Below are 19,648 nucleotides of genomic sequence, written 5' to 3'. Positions count from 1 at the left end.
GGGATTGTCTCAGATTAGAGAGAATAATCTCAGAATAAATAGGCGTCAGTTTAAAACTGAGATGAGGAGGAATTTCTTCTCACAGAGAGTTGAGAGTCTTTGGAATTCCTTGCCACAGACAGCTGTGGGGGAAGAGTCCTTGTGTATATTTAAAGGTGAGATTGATAGATTTTTGATCAGTTGGTGAATTAAGGGTCATGAGAAAAGGACAGGAAAGTGGACATGAGGCTTGTCAGATCAGCCATGATCCTATTGAATGGCTGTCCAAGTTCAAGGGGTTGAACAGTCTACTCCTGTTCCTTTTCTTGTGGTCACATGGTCTTAAAAGCCCATTGGGTTCTCTAATATCATTCAGAGAAGTTTATTGATGAACAAATAATGCTAGCACTGTCTATGCTACTAAAAGCTAATGAATGAACCAAAAAAAAGAGATACCATCACATTTATTACTATTCCAGGCCTTCAATTGAAAGCAAGCCATTTATGGCACCTGAAACATCCTTTGACCTGGAAGCATTAACAGGAAGGGCAATTTGTAATTACTATAAAATGTTTGGAGAATTTATTAATGGTTTTCAAAATTTTGTAAAGTATTTTAAGAGTTTTTAAATCAGTGCAAAGGAATAAACTGTTTTTTTGGATAATCAGAAATGCTGGTGTGTGAGAGCTGGTGACCTATGCCCTGGAAGCAATCTCCATTGGAAGAAAGTTGTGATGCAAGGAAAGGGAAGAGAGTTGGGTTCCTGTTTTTTTCACGTAGGATTATTTGCCTATTATCTGAAGCTGAGCAGCAAAAAAAGTTTTTGCTTACAGTGGGCACTCTGCCCCTTCTGAATAAGTGACCTAGGTTGACTGGTCACTTATCATGTATCAAGCTCAAGTAATACATTTTCGCATTTCAGCTTTGTCCTATCTTTTGACCATTTGGAGCCATACTTGACAAAAAGGAAGGTGGTTGTGGTTGTTGGAAGTCAGTTATCTCAGGTCTAAGACATTGAGTCATACAGCAAAGAAACAGACCCTTTAGCCCATCCTGTCCATGTCAAACCATTTTTCAAACCAGAACTAGTCCTATTTGCCTGTGTTTGGCCCATATCCTTCTAAATCTTTCCTATCCATGTACCTGTCCAAATGTCTTTTAAATGTAATTGTACCAGCCTCTACCACTTCCCCTGGCAGCTTGTTCCATATGCGTAGCACTCTCTGCATGTAAAAGTAGCCCTTAGGGTCCCTTTTTAAATCTTTTCCCCTCTCACGTTAAACCAATACCCTCTAGTTTTAGATGGCCTTACCCTGGGGAAAAAACCTTAGCTATTCAGCTTATCTCCTTCCCTGATAATTTTACAAACCTCTATCGCATCACTCCACAGCCCTCTCCACTCCAGGGAAAAACGGTCCCAGCCTATACAGCCTCTCCTTATAACCCAAACCCTCCAGTCATAGTAACATCCTTGTAAATCTTTTTTGCACCATTTCCAGTTTAATGATATCCTTCCTAAAGCAGGGTGACCTGAATTCTACACAGTACTCCATTTGTGACCTTACCAATCTCTTAGACAACTGTAACATGATGTCCTAACTCCTGTACTCAATGCTCTAACTGGTGAAGTCAAGCATTCTTCACCATTTCTGTCTACTTGTGATGCCATTTTTGCAGGAACTATGTTTCTGCACCCGTCAGGTCTCTCTATTCAATAACACTCCCAAAGCCCTACGAGTAATGGTGTTAGTAGTGCCCTGGTTTGTCTTATCAAAATACAACATTTCATATTTATCTAAATTAAACTCCATCTGCCATTCCTCCCTCCACTAACCCAGCTGATCAAGATCCCTTTGTAATCTTAGATAATCTTCCTCACTGTCCATTATACCACAAATTTTGGTGTCATCCACAAATTTACGAATCATGCCTCCTCTATTTTCATCCAAATCGTTTACATAAATAACATAAAACAGTGGACCCCGCACCAATCCTTGTGGTGTACAGATGGTCACTGGCTTCCAGTCTGAAAAAAATAACCCTTTATCATTATCCTCTGTCTCCTACCATCAAGCCAATTTTGTATCCAATTGGCATCTCTGCAGGAGATGCTCAAAGTGTCCTTGGCCCAAACATCTTCAGCTGCTTCATCGATGACCTTCCCTGCACCATCTGATCTGAAGTGGGGAGGTTCACTGATAACTGCATCATTTTCAACACCATTCAAGATGACTTAGGATGCTGAAGCAGTCCATGGCCAAATCTAACAAGATTTGGACAATGTCCAGGCTTGGGCAAACAAGTGACAATCATTCCACAAATGTCAGACACTGACCATCTCCAACAAAAGAGCATGTAACCATTGCCCCTTAATATTTAATGGTATCCCCAACACAGAATCCCCACTGGCAATATCCTGAGGGTTACCACTTAACCGAATCTGAAATGGAGCTGCCATATAGATATGCAAACAAAAACAGAAATTGCTGGAAAAGCTGAGTTAACATTTCGGGTCCCAATGACCCTTCCTCAGACCCTGCTCACTTTTTTCCGCAATTTCTGTTTTCGATTTCCAATAGCCACATTTCTTTCCGTTTTTGCTGCCATATACGTATTCTGGCTACAATAGCAGGTCAGACACTGTTGGGCGGGGGGGGGGGGGGGGGGGGTCTTATAGTGAGTAACTCCTCTCTGATTGGTCAAGACATTGCTCTGAGAAGTGAACCAGAGAATGGCTGTCATCTATTTTATGGAGTTAGAAAGGGCACAGTATCTGTATCTGTTCTATCTGCAAAGAACAGAGCTCTGTGCATTAATGTATTGAGTTTCCATTACACAAGTAGACCACACTGACAAGCCTAAATTCGTTGACAGTATTAGTCTTTGCAAACTCAGGATTATTTAGCAAATGCCACTCAATCGCAAAATCACATCTAATTGGTGTGGTATTGTGACTGTTAGATGACCAGGCTGGGTGGGTATATTCAGGAGCTTGCTTTTTGTGAGCAGCCAAAGGGATATGTTGTTTCTTACAATCCACCAATCTTTGGGACAAACAGCCTATATATTTGGTGTAATGATGCCTATAAAATTTGTCTGCCGCATTTATTCATTCATTCATGTAAGCAGGCAGGATGTATTTTGGCTTAACTCCAGCACCTGTTAGAGGCAAACAGCATTCAATAATCACAGGGCACAGATTTAAAGATAAGAGGAAGGCAACTAAGAGAAGAATCGAAGAACTTATATTCCCCTCAGCGGTTTGTGACAGTCGAACTCACTGCCTGAAAAGGTGGTCGAACATTTAAATAATATTTAGATATTCTCTTGTGTTGCTATAGCCACCAGGGCTATGGGCCAAGAGATAAATAGTGTAAGGATAAGTGTAGTTGGATCTTTATTGACAGGATGGAAAAAATGGCCTCCATATGCTCAATAACCATCTGAGTTCCTTGCATTTCTACTTCTTATCATCAGCAGTGTGAAACAGCTAGCTTTATCTGCTGCTCAAACCTTAGCGATTCTTACACTTCCAGAGTAACCCGAGGGAGACGGAGTACTTTTCAGGACTAAAGTTCATTTATGCTAAGTATAGAAAGTAATCATCTAATCAGAATGGGCATCATCTCAGAATAAGTTTGATCCACCTTACTTCAGCATCAGGTTTGTATGGTGAATGAAAAGGCTAGAAAGAACAGTAAAGAGTTTGGGTAATCGGAAAGTATGTGCTTATAGTCGGTATCTGTGAACATGCATTAATTTGATTAGATAATATAGTGCAGACATGTTAGGATTGGATATTGTAATGTATACAAATTTGAATACAATCAGACAATATGTAGTCGTGTGTACGAAGCTAAAATCAAGTCACCATAGTCTGAGGACCACAGGACTGTTTAATCATTTCAGAAACACAACTGGTGGTAGTTTAACCGGAGGATCACCACATCTCAAGTGAGCTTAACTTGGAATGTAAAACAGAATGGATAATGTTGGTTAGAGATAATAGGGGATAGATCTGTTAGGTTTTCCTTGGAAAACCTATCTGCAAAAAGAGTCCACTAGCTAAGGTTTGTTGGCCAAAGTACAATGGGGTGCATTCAGGCACCTCCTGCTGCATCAAATGCATATAAATAGTATCTTGTATCAGTTTGTTTGTTTGAACTATCAGGAAAATCAAGCTCTAATTTTCCTGCTCTAAAAGCAGCAAGGAGGGGACATGAAAGGTCCTTAGGAGATAGGATTAGGGAAAACCCTAAGGCTTTCTATAGGTATGTTAGGAATAAAAGAATGACTAGGGTAGGAATAGGTCCAGTCAAGGATAGTAGGGGGAAGTTGCGTGTGGAGGCGGAAGAGATTGGGGAGACACTGAATGAATACTTTTCTTCAGTATTCACTCAGGAACAGGGCATTGTTGTCGATGAGAATACTGAGGCACAAATAAGTAGAATGGATGGCTTTGAGGTATGTCGAGAAGAGGTGTTGGAAATCCTGGAAAAGGTGAAAATAGATAAGTCCCCTGGGCCTGATGGCATTTATCCTAGGATTCTCTGGGAAGCAAGGGAGGAGATTGCAGAGCCATTGGCCTTGATTTTTATGTCCTCTTTGTCTACAGGAGTAGTCCCAGAAGACTGGAGGATAGCAAATGTGGTTCCCTTGTTCAAAAAGGGGAGTAGGGATAGCCCTAGTAACTATAGGCCGGTGAGTCTCACTTCTGTTGTGGGCAAAGTCTTAGAGAGAATTGTAAGGGATAGGATTTATGCACATCTAGATAGGAATAATGTGATCAAGGATAGTCAGCATGGTTTTGTGAAGGGCAAGTCGTGCCTCACAAACCTTATTGAATTCTTTGAAAAGGTGACGAAGGAGGTTGATGAGGGGAAAGCGGTAGATGTGGTATATATGGATTTTAGTAAGGCGTTTGATAAGGTTCCCCATGGTAGGCTACTGCAGAAAATACGGAGATATGGCATTGAGGGTGAGTTGGAGGTTTGGATTAGGAATTGGCTGGATGGAAGAAGACAGAGGGTAGTAGTTGATGGCAAAGTTTCTTCATGGAGTGCCGTCACTAGCGGTGTTCCGCAAGGATCTGTTTTGGGACCATTGCTGTTTGTCATTTTTATAAATGACCTGGAAGAGGGGTTAGAAGGTTGGGTGAGCAAGTTTGCGGATGACACGAAAGTTGGAGGAGTTGTTGACAGTGAGGAAGCATGTGGCAGGTTACAGCAGGATATAGAGAAGCTGCAGAGCTGGGCAGAAAGGTGGCAGATGGAATTCAATGTAGCTAAGTGCGAGGTGATTCACTTTGGGAAGAATAACAAAAAGATGGGGTACTGGGCTAATGGTCGGATACTTGGTAGTGTGGATGAGCAGAGGGATCTTGGTGTCCATGTACACAGATCTCTGAAAGTTGCCACCCAGGTAAATAGTGCGGTGAGGAAGGCATATGGCGTACTGGCTTTTATTGGTAGAGGAATTGAGTTCCGGAGTCCTGAGGTCATGATGCAGTTGTATAAGACTCTGGTACGGCCGCATCTGGAATATTGTGTGCAGTTTTGGTCGCCATACTATAGGAAGGATGTGGAGGCATTGGAACGGGTGCAGAGGAGGTTTACCAGGATGTTGCCTGGTATGGAAGGAAAATCGTATGAGGAAAGACTGAGGCACTTGGGGCTGTTTTCACTAGAGAAAAGAAGGTTTAGGGGTGACTTGATTGAGGTGTACAAGATGATTAGGGGGTTAGATAGGGTCGACAGTATGAACCTTTTCCCGCGTATTGAGTCGGGTATTACAAGGGGGCATAGCTTTAAATTAAGGGGGGGTAGATATAGGACTGATGTTAGGGGTAGGTTCTTCACTCAGCGAGTCGTTAGTTCATGGAATGCCCTGCCAGTAACAGTGGTGGACTCTCCCTCTTTATGGGCATTTAAGAGGGCATTGGATAGGTATATGGAGGATAGTGGGTTAGTGTAGTTTAGGTGGGCTTGGATCGGCGCAACATCGAGGGCCCAAGGGCCTGTACTGCGCTGTATTCTTCTATGTTCTATGTTCTATGTTCTAATGTTGGTTTCTCCTCAATATGCAAGGACTGTACAGAACCGAACTGCATTAGTGACAATGTACATAAATTTTTTATGAATAAATTGCATTTCTGAAATAAAAATAAAATGAACCATAATTTTGCAACATTCTTTGATGGGTACATCTCCCTGGCATGCATTAAAAGAAGAAGTGATTAACTGGGGTGAGCAAAACATTGGTCAAAGAGGTAGTTATATAGGAAATGGAAAGAAGAGAAGGAAGTTCCAAGGAAAATGGATTGTGGGAAGGAATGTTAGAGAATGGAACCACACCAATCGTGGGTCTACCGACAGCAAATGGACTGTAGCAGTTCAAGGTGCAGCTCTCCTCCATTTTGTCAAGAATAGAGATATAGAGAGGTACAGCAGGGAAACAGACCCTTCAGTCCAACTCATCCATGTCGACCAGATATTCCAACCCAATCTAGTCCCACCAAACCCTTCCTATTCATATACCCATCCAGATGCCTTTTAAATGTTGTACTTGTACTAGCCTCCACCACTTCCTCCAGCAGCTCATTCCATACACGTACCACCCTCTGCGTGAAAAAGTTGCCCTTTAGGTCTCTCTTATATCTTTCCCCTCTTACCCAAAATCTATGCTCTCTAGTTCTGGACTCCCCGACCCCAGGGAAAAGATTTTGTCTATTTATCCTATCCATGCCCTCATGATTTTATAAACCTCTAAGGTCACCCCTCAACCTCCGACACTCCAGGGAAAACAGCCCCAGTCTGTTCAGCCTCTCCCTATAGCTCAAATCCTCCAACCCTGGCATCATCCTTGTAAATCTTTCTGAACCCTTTCAAGTTTCACAACATTCTTCTGACAGAAAGGAGATTAGAATTGCATACAATATTCCAACAGTAGCCTAACCAATGTCCCTTACAGTCACAACATGATCTCCCAACAGCTGTACTCAATACTCTGACCAATAAAGGAAAGCAATAAAGGAAACCTTCTTCACTATCTACCTGAGACTCTACTTTCAAGGAGCTATGAACATGCACTCCAAGGTCTCTTTGTTCAGCAACACTCCCTAGAACCTTACCACTAAGATTTGCTTTCCAAAATGCAGCACCTCACATTTGTCCAAATTAAACTCCATCTGTCACTCCTCAGCCCATTGGCCCAAGATCCTGTTATAACCTGAGGTAACCTTCTTCACTGTCCACTGCATCTCTAATTTTAGTGTCATCTGCAAACTTACTAACTATACCTCTTTTGCTCATATCAAAGTCATTTATATAAATAAGGGAAGGTGATGACCTAGTGGTATTATTACTGGACTGTTAATCCAGAGATCCAGATAATGTTCTGGGGACCTGGGTTCAAACCCTGCCACAGCAGATGGAATTTCAATTCAATACAGATCTAGAATTAATGAATCAAAGGTCAGGCAAAAATAAACCTTTTGGTTCACTAATATCTTTCAGGGAAGGAAATTGCCATGCTTAACTGGCCTGGCTTACATGCGACCCCAGACCCACAACACAATGTGGTTGACTTTTAACTTAGGAATGGGCAATAATTGTAGGATCCGCCAGTGATGCCCTCATCCTGTGAACGAATTTTTAAAAATTAGGAACGGGCAATAAATGCTAGCTCAGCCTGCAACACCCACACCTCAAGAGAGCAACCAAAAAAAGATTAGTATCAGGATAACAATATACTCAAACGGAAAAAATAGCTTGTTTTTAACAAAATTTTATTTATCACGTTGAAATACAAAGATATAACATTTTCCTTCATGTTATGCAGTCAGTGTATAAACACGGGACAAGGTAAATACATCACATGGCACTTGATTATTGTCCTATTGTTTTACAGAGCCAGAACAGACAATATACAACAGAATGGAGCATTAATTATTGGTTTGAGGATAGGCAAGTACAAAGACTGATTTCTGAGTTGACTGGTTTTAGGGATCAGACCATATGGTTTTAGCAGGTCAACACCCAGAAATATTCATAACAAAAAATACAGTAAAATTTTCAAAACAAAATCATTTCACAGCTTTATTGATATGCAAGTAGATCTGTTCAAGGTACAGACACCAATTCTGGGGACTGTCTCCTTAAATACATATATTCCATTTGCAGAAAATACAGCAGAATACCACTAGGCACTTCAGGGGTTAAATTAAGAAACTGAGGCAGATAGATTGGGATTCTGACCCTTGCGTTTAAAAGATCTAATTCATTAAAGATAATTATAGGATTTAATAGAGAAACCATTTTCACAAGTGGGAAAGTCTAGAAGATGGGCAGAACCTAACAATTCATGGCCAGAGGGCAAGATGCACTTCGCCACACAAAACAGTCGTGGAAATCTACAACTCTCTCACACAGAAAGCTTATCAGGCTCGGGCTGAGCAAAGCATTTCAAACAGAGTTTGGTACAACAACATGCTCTCGGGAAGAAATTGCCATCCTTACCTGGTCTGGCCTACAGGTGGCTCCAGGCTCTCAGCAATGTGTTGAATATTAACTGCCCTCTGGGCAATAAATGCTAGCCAAGCCAGCATCACCTTCATCCAGTCCAGTCCAGGAGTGGTCTCGTAAATAGTTATACACTTAAAGCAAATTAACCTGGAGAGCTAGGATGGGTTCTAATGGGGAAACATTACAAGGTCATTCTAAACACTTCACTGAGGAATTTGACTGATATGGACTTCAAGTCTCCGGAGAACCTCACTCAAAATCTACAAACGCCTCACAGTTTCCTTCACAAACAAGTCCAAATCAGAGCCAGAGAGGACGAGGAGAGGATCACAAGCAAGCAACTGGCCCGAAACTCAATCTTCTGTGGTTCCACACCCTGCTGGAAGAAGAATCTTTTGAGCGCGAAACAGCCTCAGACGCCACCTCAGTAACCACCACAACTCAGCTAGACAGGCCAGATGATGGGCGAGGAAGGCTTCAGCTTGAAGGATGAACCACATTAGGGCAGGAGGTAGAGGCAGTTAACACGCAAAGCAGTGAGGTCCACCTTTTTCCCCTGATCTTGGTATTGGGTGGGCTGAATGGTCACACCCATAGACCAGGTCTCCATGCCCAGGTATAAGCGAATGACAATCTCCTACGTTCCTTTAGGTCTGCCATTGAAAGTCATAACAGGCCCTGACCAAGTGCATTTCCATAATGTTTAACACTAAATACAGATGGGGGAATGGGTGTGGGCAGCTAAAACAGAGAAACATTTGCCAAAAATTTGCAGGTATGGAAGAGGCACTGCAGGATTTTTGCAGGATGCCGAGGGGGTGTGTTTGGGGGATTGGGAGGGTTGCAGTGGGATGGCAATTTATTTACAAATTCATTCGCAGCCACTCAATGTAATGGCTTATCATTTTCTGGCCAATTGCAAAATCGGTTGGCCACGTGTTGAACATTATGGCACCATGAAAGGAGTCCTCGTAATGCTCGTGTGTGACCTGGACCCCTGCCACCTTCAATCTTGTGGCGTACATGACCCCATCATCCCGCAGTACGTCATATTCACAGGTTACAATGTAGGTCCGCGGCAGAGCCCGGAGTTTCTCATCCCCCACCAGCAAGGGAGCAGCTCTCGGGTCAAATACCCCAGGAACCTTCCTGGATAGCTCTGCGCTTTCGCCGCCCGGTGGGATGTATGAATAGTGCTTCCTGAACTCCATTGGCAGGAGGACGCTCCAGTTTGCAAAGTTGCTCAGGCCCTTCGATTCCTGGGTGGCATGGCTGTTGGCCATCATCTTGTTCAGCAGCGACTTGTCGCAGCTAAAATATTCACTCCAAAACCTGACCATTAAGGTCTTGGGCAGAATTGGCATGTTCTCGTTTTGCTGGTAGGAAGGAGTGTTAAAGTCGATGGTCTGAAGTGCAGGGTAGATTAATGCCTGAACTTTGATCTCAACTTGAACCTCTCGGTCCTCCTGGATCTGCAAAATATCCCCTTAATGAGTATCCGAGATAACCACCCAAGAGGTGTTAGCATAGAGATATGTTTGTACAATATTACTTCACAATCTTAATCATTTCCCAGTGAGGAAAACTGCAAACCTGAAATGGAATAATAAATTTAACAAGCTCATCACTGAAATCTGGTAAATAATTAATCCCAATGTTGTTTAAGTCAAGCTATAGATCAAACTTAATTCAGTTTCTAATCAAGAGATTATTAGACTCCAGCCTCACTTCAGCCTTTGTCACGTATTCTAAACTGAGAAACTACTGAGTGGGTTCTGCATTCTGAGATGTGATTGAGATGTTAACAAAACTCAGCCCTTGGCAGGTCTGGTAGCATTCGTGGGGGAGAGAGAGGCAGAGAGAGAGAGAGAGACAGGACCTGCTGAGCATCGCCAACATTTTCTGCTTTCATTTTAGCTAATCTAGACTGAGGCATATCACCTTAACTCTATTGTGTCTCTATGTGTCTCTGTGTGTCTCGATGCTGGGGGTGAATTAACTGGCCAGCTGGTTTGCAATGCAGAGGCATCTTTTATTTAAGCCTGTCTCCCCCATTTTAATTCTTCTGTTTATTTGCTTTTCTTTAAATGTAAAGTACAATGTTATTTCAAAAAATTATCTTGGGTTCACTACTGCTGCAATTCAATTCAACAAACAATAATGTGATTGTTCATGTTGATAGTGTCCCTGATGATAAAGTGAAGGCAACCAAAGTAACAAAGCAGCTCTTAGCAAAATCAAACAGCACATTAGAACCCCTACAGTACTGAAAGAGGCTATACAGCCCTTCGACTGCACTAATCTTCTGAAGAGCATCTTACACAGGTGCCCCCACCAACAGGGCTTTTACCATGGCCAGCCCACCTAACCTGCACATCTCTGGACGATGGTGGGGGGGGGGGGGGGGTCAGAGCACCCAGAGGAAACCCACGCAGACACAGGGACAATATGCAAACTCCACACAGACAGTCGCCCAAAGGTGGGTCTCTGGTGCTGCAAGACAGCAGTGCTAACCACTGACAATTATGCTACACACTATTGGCTGACAAGGACAGATCTGCCCTCCCTGTCCATCTTGACCTATTCTCGACCCTGACACAGTTGATGGACTTCCTGTATCATCTCTCCCCTGTCAACGAGTTGCATGCAATGGTTTCTATTCCTGGTCCCACACTGGTAGCAATCAAGGATTTATATTTCCACCTCTTCCCCACCCCTTTTCCAACAGCCAGTTTGCAAACAGAATGATTCCAACAGCACGGGTTCAATTCTTGCAATGGCTGAGGTAACCATGAAGGACTCTCCTTCTCAACCTCTTCCCTTGCATGAGGTGTCGTGAGGTTAAACCACCACTAAGTATCTCTCTCAAATGGGGGCATAGCCCAATGGTCCAGTAGGACTATGGTGACTTGTATCTTTAATCCAACACAATTTTATCCCTTTCTCAGAACAATCTTTCTTGGATCCTTTCTGACCTTCATATTATTGGAAAATGTTCACTCCTTGTTGGAAGTTACTTAGACTTTCTGGATTAGCTACCATGGAGGGCTTGAACATTGTGTTACTAACAGGGGAAAGATGGGAAGTGATAACAATTTATAGCAAAAGAGAGTCAATAGCACTGTCTTATGGTGCCAATTATCTCCAAGTTGATGTTGCTTCCTCTTCTCCTTTGCACAACATGAAATTAAGTAACTTGAAGCCTTTGCTTTGAGTTTCACTCAATACAAACTGCCCCCCTGCCTTCCACATAGCCAAGGTGACAGCAGAGCAACACAAGAATGCGACCAACAGGTCCACTCCGTGCTACAAACTCTGTGGGTCTACACAACCTCAGTACTGGGTGAAAAGCTGATCACTTCATTGCAGAAAGAATGTTATTACACTAGAGAGGGTGCAGGAGAGGTATACAAGACTGGTAAAATACAACCATGAGGAAAAAATTGGATAGATTCAGGTCATTTCCTCTTGGAACAGTGGAGGTAGAGAGGAAATTTGATTGATGTGCATGATAGAGGGAGCCCTTGATAAGTGTAGATATGATGGACCAATTTAACCTAGCAGAAGGGTCAGTGACCATCAGGCATAGATTTATAGTAATTTGTCTGAGAATTAGAAGATAATTAAAGAAAAGCCTTTTCACCTGGAGGCCGTCAAGGAGAGGAATTAATTGCCTAAAATGGTAGTAGAGATGAAAGCTCTCAAACTATTGAGAAAGTTGTTTGGGTGTGTACATCAACAGCTGTGACCTGTAGAATCACAGACCAAACACTACAAAGTGGGAATGACTGGGCTCATTATAGCTGTGTGGACACGATGGGTCAAGTAGCATCTTTCTGTGCTGTAAACATTCTATGAACCTGTTCCATTGGTGAGCAGCAGAACATGTTCAGTTTTGCACCATCTGAATTCCAAAGACCGAGCCCAAACACTGAATTGGAAAAGATACATTCATGGCCATAGAGTAGGAGTGGATACAGACTAATAGGACAGTTCCTTTCAGGTGGTCAATGGACTGAATGGCTTCCTTCTTTATGATTCAAAACCAAACAAAAGCAGCACTTGGCAGGAGCCATGGGAAAATAATGTTCCCATTTAATGAAATAAATTTCAACATCATTTAAGCACATCCAAAACACAGTATTGTGACCAGTCACAAGCAATTACTGTATTTGTAACTGTACCTGCTGGGCTACTGCAGCAGCCAAATTCCCGCCAGCACTGTCTCCTGACACCGCGACTCGAGCTGGATCCACCGAGTATCGTGCCAAGACATCTCGCTGTAGGAAGTACTTCACCACAGTGTAAACGTCATTGAACTGATCAGGGAAGTGATGCTCTGGTGCTAAACGATATCTGGAAAGTAACAAGTGTATTGGAGTTTCTGTTCTAAGGAAGCAAAACTGGATTTGAAATGTTAGCTTTACTTTCTTTCCACAGATGCTGTCAGACCTGTGGAGTTTCTCCAACAATTTCTATTCTTGTTTCAGATTGGTTTTATTTGAGTGTTTTGGACATGACTGATACCAATCAGTGGTGATATTAGAAGTTGCATGTTGGCTGTCTATGGAATATAACATTGGCCTTCCAATAATTTACCATGCACGGAGTTCAGAAGATTTGGGGGGGTTAAGGGTTCAACTACTTACACCCCAAGTTGCAATTCACTCTGAACAGCCAGAGATGGTTGCAACAATTACAGCATTTAAAAAGACATCTGGATGGATATATGAATAGGAATGGTTTAAGAGGGATATAGGCCAAGTGCTGGCAAATTGGAGAAGCAATGGTCTGGCAGTATTAATCACTGGACTGTTAATCCAGTGATCCAGGAAATGTTCTGAGGATTCAGGTTTGAATTCCACCACAGCAGATGGTGGAACTTGGATTCAGAGGTTAAGAAGGCATGTGGTGTGTAGGCAGTTATTGGTAGAGGGATTGAGTTTCAGAGCCACAAGGTCATGCTTCAGCCATTCAAGACACTGGTAAGACCATACCTGGAATACTGCATGGAGTTCTTGTCACTGTATTATAGGAAGGATGTGGAAGCTTTGGAAAAAGGTCCAGAGGAGATTTACTAGGATGTTGCCTGGTAAGGAAGGAAGGTCTTACGAGGAAAGGCTGAAGGAACGGAGACTGTTTTCATTGGAGAGAAGAAGGTTGAGAGGTGACTTAAATTGAGACATAAGATAATCAGAGGGTTAGATAGACTGGACAGTGAGAGTCTTTTTTCTCGGCTGGTGAAGGCTAACACGAGGGGACATAGCTTTAAATTGAGGGGAGATAGACTTAGGACAGATATCGGGGTAGTTTCTTTATTTAGAATATTAGGGGTGTGGAATGGCCTGTAGTAGACTCGCTGATATTAAGGGCATTTAAATGGGCATTGGACATAAATATGGATAATAATGGAATGGTTTAGGTTGGATGGGCATCTGATTCATTTCATAGGTCGGCATAACATCGAGAGCTGAAGAACCTGTACTGGAATGTAAAGTTCTAGGTTCTAATGATGACCATGAATCCATTGCCAATTGCTGTAAAAATCCATCTGATTCACTAAAGTTCTTTAGGGAAGGAAATCTGCCATCTTTACCTGGTCTGGCCTACACAGGACTCCAGACCCACAGCAACGGGATTGACTCTCGACTGCCCTCTGAGCAATTAGGGATGGGCAAATGCCAGCCTATCCAGCAATGCCCTTGTCCCATGAAGAAATTAAAACAAAAGAGATTAGGTCAGATTGGGATGTCTGGTCAGCATTTGAGTGGGAGCAGCGGAAGTGAGGTTGGAGCGCATAGCTGGGTGGGAAGGTAAGTGATTAGTATTTGAGTGGGTGTGTTCTAGACCCCAGGTCCTACTTCCGTAGGGCCTCCCTCCCACCCTCCTCCTCTAACCTAACTTTAAAGTCCACAGGTAAGTGACTCAGTGTTGTTGACTCAGTGTTCTTGTTTTTGGAGAAAGTGTACAGTCATGGCAGCGCAGGCGGTGGAATGTTCCTCCTGCAGGATGTTTGAGGTAGGGGTGACCACCGATACTCCTGCCGACTTCGTCTGCAGGAAATGCAGTCAGATCCTGATCCTCACCGAACGAGTTAGGGAACTGGAACTGGAGTTGGATGAACTGAGGATTATTCGAGAGGCTGAGAGGGTGATTGATAGAAGCTACAGGAACATAGTTACGCCGGAGAACAGAGGTAGATGGGTAACAGTTAGAGGTGGGAAGGGGAAGAAGCAGGCAGTGCAGGGTTCCCCTGTGGTCGTTCCCCTAAAAAATAAGTATACAGCTTTGGAAACTGTTGGGGGGGACAGCATTGCAGGTGTAAGCTGCAGTGAAGGGGTCTGTGGCTCTGAGACTCAGAAGGGAAAGGGGGAGAGGAGGAGAGCGCTAGTTATAAGGGACTCTCTAGTTAGAGGGACGGACAGGCGGTTCTGTGGACATGGGCGAGACTCACGGATGGTTTGTTGCCTCCTGGGTGCTAGGGTCCGAGACGTCTCAGACCGTGTCTTCAGAATCCTTAAGGGGGAGGGTGTGCAGCCAGAAGTCGTGGTACACATTGGCACCAACGACATAGGTAGGAAGAGGGGTGGGGAGGTCATTCAAGAGCTCAAGGAGTTAGGCTGGAAGCTAAAAGCTAGGACAGACAGAGTCGTCATCTCTGGGTTGTTGCCGGTGCCACGTGACAGTGAGGCAAAGAATAGGGAGAGAGTGCAGTTGAACACGTGGCTGCAAGGCTGGTGTAGGAGGGAGGGCTTCAGATATTTGGACAATTGGACTGCATTCTGGGGAAGGTGGGACCTGTACAAACAGGACGGGTTGCACCTGAACCAGAAGGGCACCAATAGCCTGGGGGGTAGGTTTGCTAGCACTCTTCGGGGGGGTTTAAACTAATTTGGCAGGGGGATGGGATCCAGACTTGTAGTCCAGCAAGTAAGCTAGCTGTGTGTCAGGATGCCCAAGACTGTAGGGAGGCTGTGGAGAAGGTAGCACTGACAGGGACTACTTGCGGACACAGAGATGGGCTCAAGTGCGTATACTTCAACGCAAGGAGTATCAGAAATAAGGTGGGTGAACTTAAGGCATGGATCGGTACCTGGGACTACGATGTTGTGGCCATCACGGAAACGTGGATAGATGTGGGACAGGAATGGCTGTTGGAGGTTCCTGGTTACAGGTGTTTCAGTAAGATTAGGGAGGGTGGGAAAAAAGGAGGGGGGGTGGCATTGCTAATTAGAAATGGTATAACGGCTGCAGAAAGGAAGTTTGAGGGGGATCTGCCTCTGGAGGTAGTATGGGCTGAAGTCAGAAATAGGAAAGGTGCAGTCACCTTGTTGGGTGTTTACTATAGGCCCCCCAATAGCAGCAGAGATGTGGAGAAACAGATTGGGAAACAGATTTTGGAAAGGTGCAGAAGCCTCAGGGTCGTAGTCATGGGCGACTTCAACTTCCCAAATATTGATTGGAAGCTCTTTAGATAAGTAGATTGGATGGGGCGGTGTTTGTGCAGTGTGTCCAGGAAGCTTTTCTAATGCAGTATGTAGATTGTCCAACCAGAGGGGAGGCCATATTGGATTTGGTACTCGGTAATGAACCGGGACAAGTGGTGGGCTTGTTAGTGGGTGAACATTTTGGTGACGGTGACCACAATTCTGTGACTTTCACCTTGGTTATGGAGAGAGATAGGTGCGCACAACAAGGTAGATTTTATAATTGGGGGAAGGGAAATTACGATGCTGTAAGGCAGGATTTGAGGAGCATACGTTGGGAGCATAGGCTGTCAGGGAAGGATGTGGTGGAAATGTGGAAATTTTTCAAAGCGCAGATACGACGTGTCCATGATATGTATGTACCTATCAGGCAGGAAAGAAATGGTCGTGTGAGGGAGCCTTGGTTGACGAGAGAGGTTGAATGTCTGGTAAAGAGGAAGAAGGAGACTTACATAAGGTTGAGGAAACAGGATTCAGACAGAGCAGTGGAGGGATACAGGATAGCCAGAAGGGACCTGAAGAAAGGGATTAGGAGAGCTAAGAGAGGGCATGAAAAATCGTTGGCGGATAGGATCAAGGATAACCCCAAGGCATTTTATGCGTATGTGAGAAACCTGAGAATGACAAGAACGAGGGTAGGTCCGATCAAGGACAGTAGTGGGAGACTGTGTATTGAGTTGGAAGAGATAGGAGAGGTCTTGAACAAGTACTTCTCTTCAGTATTTACGAACGAGAGGGACCGTATTGTAGAAGAGGAGAGTGTGAAATGGACTGGTAAGCTAGAAGAGATACCGGTTAGGAAGGAAGATGTGTTGGACATTTTGAACAACTTGAGGATAGACAAGTCCCCCGGGCCTGACGGGATATATCCTAGGATTATGTGGGAAGCAAGAGAGGAAATTGCAGTACCGTTGGCAATGATCTTCTCGTCTTCACTGGCAACGGGGGTGCTACCAGGGGACTGGAGAGTAGCGAATGTTGTGCCCCTGTTCAAAAAAGGGAATAGGGATAACCCCGGGATTTACAGGCCTGTTAGTCTTACTTCTGTGGTAGGCAAAGTAATGGAAAGGGTACTGAGGGATAGGATTTATGAGTATCTGGAAAGTCACTGCTTGATTAGGGACAGCCAGCACGGATTTGTGAAAGGTAGGTCTTGCCTTACAAGTCTTATTGAATTCTTCGAGGAGGTGACCAAGCATGTGGATGAGGGTAGAGCAGTGGATGTAGTGTACATGGATTTTAGTAAGGCATTTGATAAGGTTCCCCATGGTAGGCTTATGCGGAAAGTCAGGAGTCATGGGATAGAGGGAAATTTGGCCAATTGGATAGAAAACTGGCTAACCGGTCGAAGGCAGAGAGTGGTGGTAGATGGTAAATATTCAGCCTGGAGCCCAGTTACAAGTGGAGTTCCGCAGGGATCAGTTCTGGGTCCTCTGCTGTTTGTAATTTTTATTAATGACTTAGATGAGGGAGTCGAAGGGTGGGTCAGTAAATTTGCAGATGATACGAAGATAGGTGGAGTTGTGGACAGTGAGGAGGGCTGTTGTCGGCTGCAGAGGGACTTAGATATGATGCAGAGCTGGGCTGAGGAGTGGCAGATGGAGTTCAACCCTGCCAAGTGTGAGGTTGTCCATTTTGGAAGAACAAATAAGAATGCGGAATACAGGGTTAATGGTAGGGTTCTAAGTCAGGTGGAGGAACAGAGGGATCTTGGGGTCTATGTACATAGATCTTTGAAGGTTGCCACTCAGGTGGATAGAGTTTGTAAGAAGGCCTATGGAGTATTATCGTTCATTAGCAGAGGGATTGAATTCAAGAGTCGTGAAGTGATGTTGCAGCTGTACAGGACTTTGGTTAGGCCACAGTTGGAGTACTGTGTGCAGTTCTGGTCGCCTCACTTTAGGAAAGATGTGGAAGCTTTGGAGAGGGTGCAGAGAAGATTTACCAGGATGTTGCCTGGAACGGAGAGGAAGTCGTACGAGGATAGGTTGAGAGTTCTCGGCCTTTTCTCGTTGGAATGGCGAAGGATGAGGGGTGACTTGATAGAGGTTTATAAGATGATCAGAGGAATAGATCGAGTAGACAGTCAGAAACTTTTTCCCCGGGTACAACAGAGTGTTACAAGGGGACATAAATTTCAGGTGAAGGGTGGAAGGTATAGGGGAGATGTCAGGGGTGGGTTCTTTACCCAGAGAGTGGTGGGGGCATGGAATGCGCTGCCCGTGGGAGTGGTAGAGTCGGAATCATTGGCGACCTTTAAGCGGCATTTGGATAGGTACATGGATGGGTACTTCATCTAGGTTAGAAGTTCGGCACAACATCGTGGGCCGAAGGGCCTGTTCTGTGCTGTATTGTTCTATGTTCTATGTATGTTCTGTGTGTTGGACTGAAGGGTCTGTTTCCGTGCTCTATGACTATGACTCTAAGTCTCTCTCTTTTTCCCTCCCCTCCCACAGGTCATTTTTTAAAGTCTGCCTTTTTGAATTTTTTTTAAATTGGTTACCTGTCTTAAAATCTCCTGATGTGGCTCAGTGCCAATTTCTTTTATCCTCTGAAGCAGATTAACTACCTTGGAATGTTTCACGAAGCTATGGCAGATTTTTTTAATGCAGGTTGTCCTTGTCTATTATACATAATTTTTGTATTAATAACTTGAACATCACTTACGCAGACACCAGCAATTGTTGTGCAGTATTGTAGGGTAGGGTAAAATCTTTTACCAAACTTTTAGAGTATGTTTTCTCCCTTTCACTTGCATGTAAAACCAATGGGCCATGCAAACCTATGGATAAATGGCTTACTACAAGAATGTGTATTCAATAAATAACTGGACTCACCTGGGATGGATTAACATAACTTTTTGTTAATTTGCTTTTGGAATCAGGTAAGTGATGGAAGGTGTCATTGGCAGTGCTATTAAACAGCAGCTGCTCGGAAATAACCCACTCAGTGATGCCCAGTTTGGGTTCTACCAGTTCTATCACTCAGCTCCTCACCTCATTGGTTCAAAAATTGACAAAAGAGCTGAACTTCAGCAGTGAGGCGGGAATGACTGCCCTTGACATCAAGGTCGTATTGGGCTGAAATGTAGCATCAAAGAGCTGTAGCAAAACTAGAATTAATGGGAAACAAGGTGAAACCGTCTGATGATTGGAGTCATTCCCAGCACAGGAAGATGCTTTAGTGGTTAGTGGTCAGCTCTAGAACATCTCTGCAGAGTTCCGCGGCATTGTGTCTTCGACCCAATCATCTTCAGCTGCTTCATCAATGACCTTCCCTCTATCACATGGTTAGAGTAGGGTTATTTGCCAATGACTGCACAATGTTCAGCACCATTTACGGCTCATCAGATATGGGCAAGAAGCAGGTTTGAGCTGAAAAGTGGCAACTAATACTCATGCCTCTCAAATGCCAGGCAACGACCAACTCCAGTAGGAGACAAACTAACCATCACCCCTTGACATTCAATAGTAAAAATGATCACTGAATCCTTCACGATAAATCAATCAGAAACTGAACTAGATTTGTCTTATAAATACAGTGGCTACAAGAGCACCTCAGAGGCTAGACATCTGGCAGGTGAGGTATAGTATGGGAAAATGTCAAGGTGGTGCATTAAAAAAAAAAGTATTATTTTATTTACATTATCAGATTGACTG

General features: G+C 43.8%; 1 protein-coding gene across 1 annotated transcript in view; it reads right to left on the bottom strand.

Moving 5' to 3' along the window:
• Window positions 1-7,729: 7,729 nt before the first annotated feature.
• The window catches only part of aadac (arylacetamide deacetylase), a 65,105-nt gene continuing 53,186 nt past the window's right edge, over window positions 7,730-19,648 (bottom strand). The window contains exons 4-5 of the mRNA XM_043702721.2: window positions 12,687-12,858; window positions 7,730-9,974 (exon numbers count right to left, since the gene is read on the bottom strand). Coding sequence (XP_043558656.2) covers window positions 9,366-9,974; window positions 12,687-12,858 — 781 coding nt within the window. The 3' untranslated portion in view covers window positions 7,730-9,365. The remainder of the gene's footprint in view (window positions 9,975-12,686; window positions 12,859-19,648) is intronic.

Source organism: Chiloscyllium plagiosum, unplaced genomic scaffold (assembly GCF_037043375.1).
Source record: "Chiloscyllium plagiosum isolate Xiang-an unplaced genomic scaffold, Cpla_swu_hap1 HiC_scaffold_13, whole genome shotgun sequence".
NCBI lineage: Eukaryota > Metazoa > Chordata > Chondrichthyes > Orectolobiformes > Hemiscylliidae > Chiloscyllium > Chiloscyllium plagiosum.
This window is presented reverse-complemented; position numbering and strand designations above follow the sequence as displayed.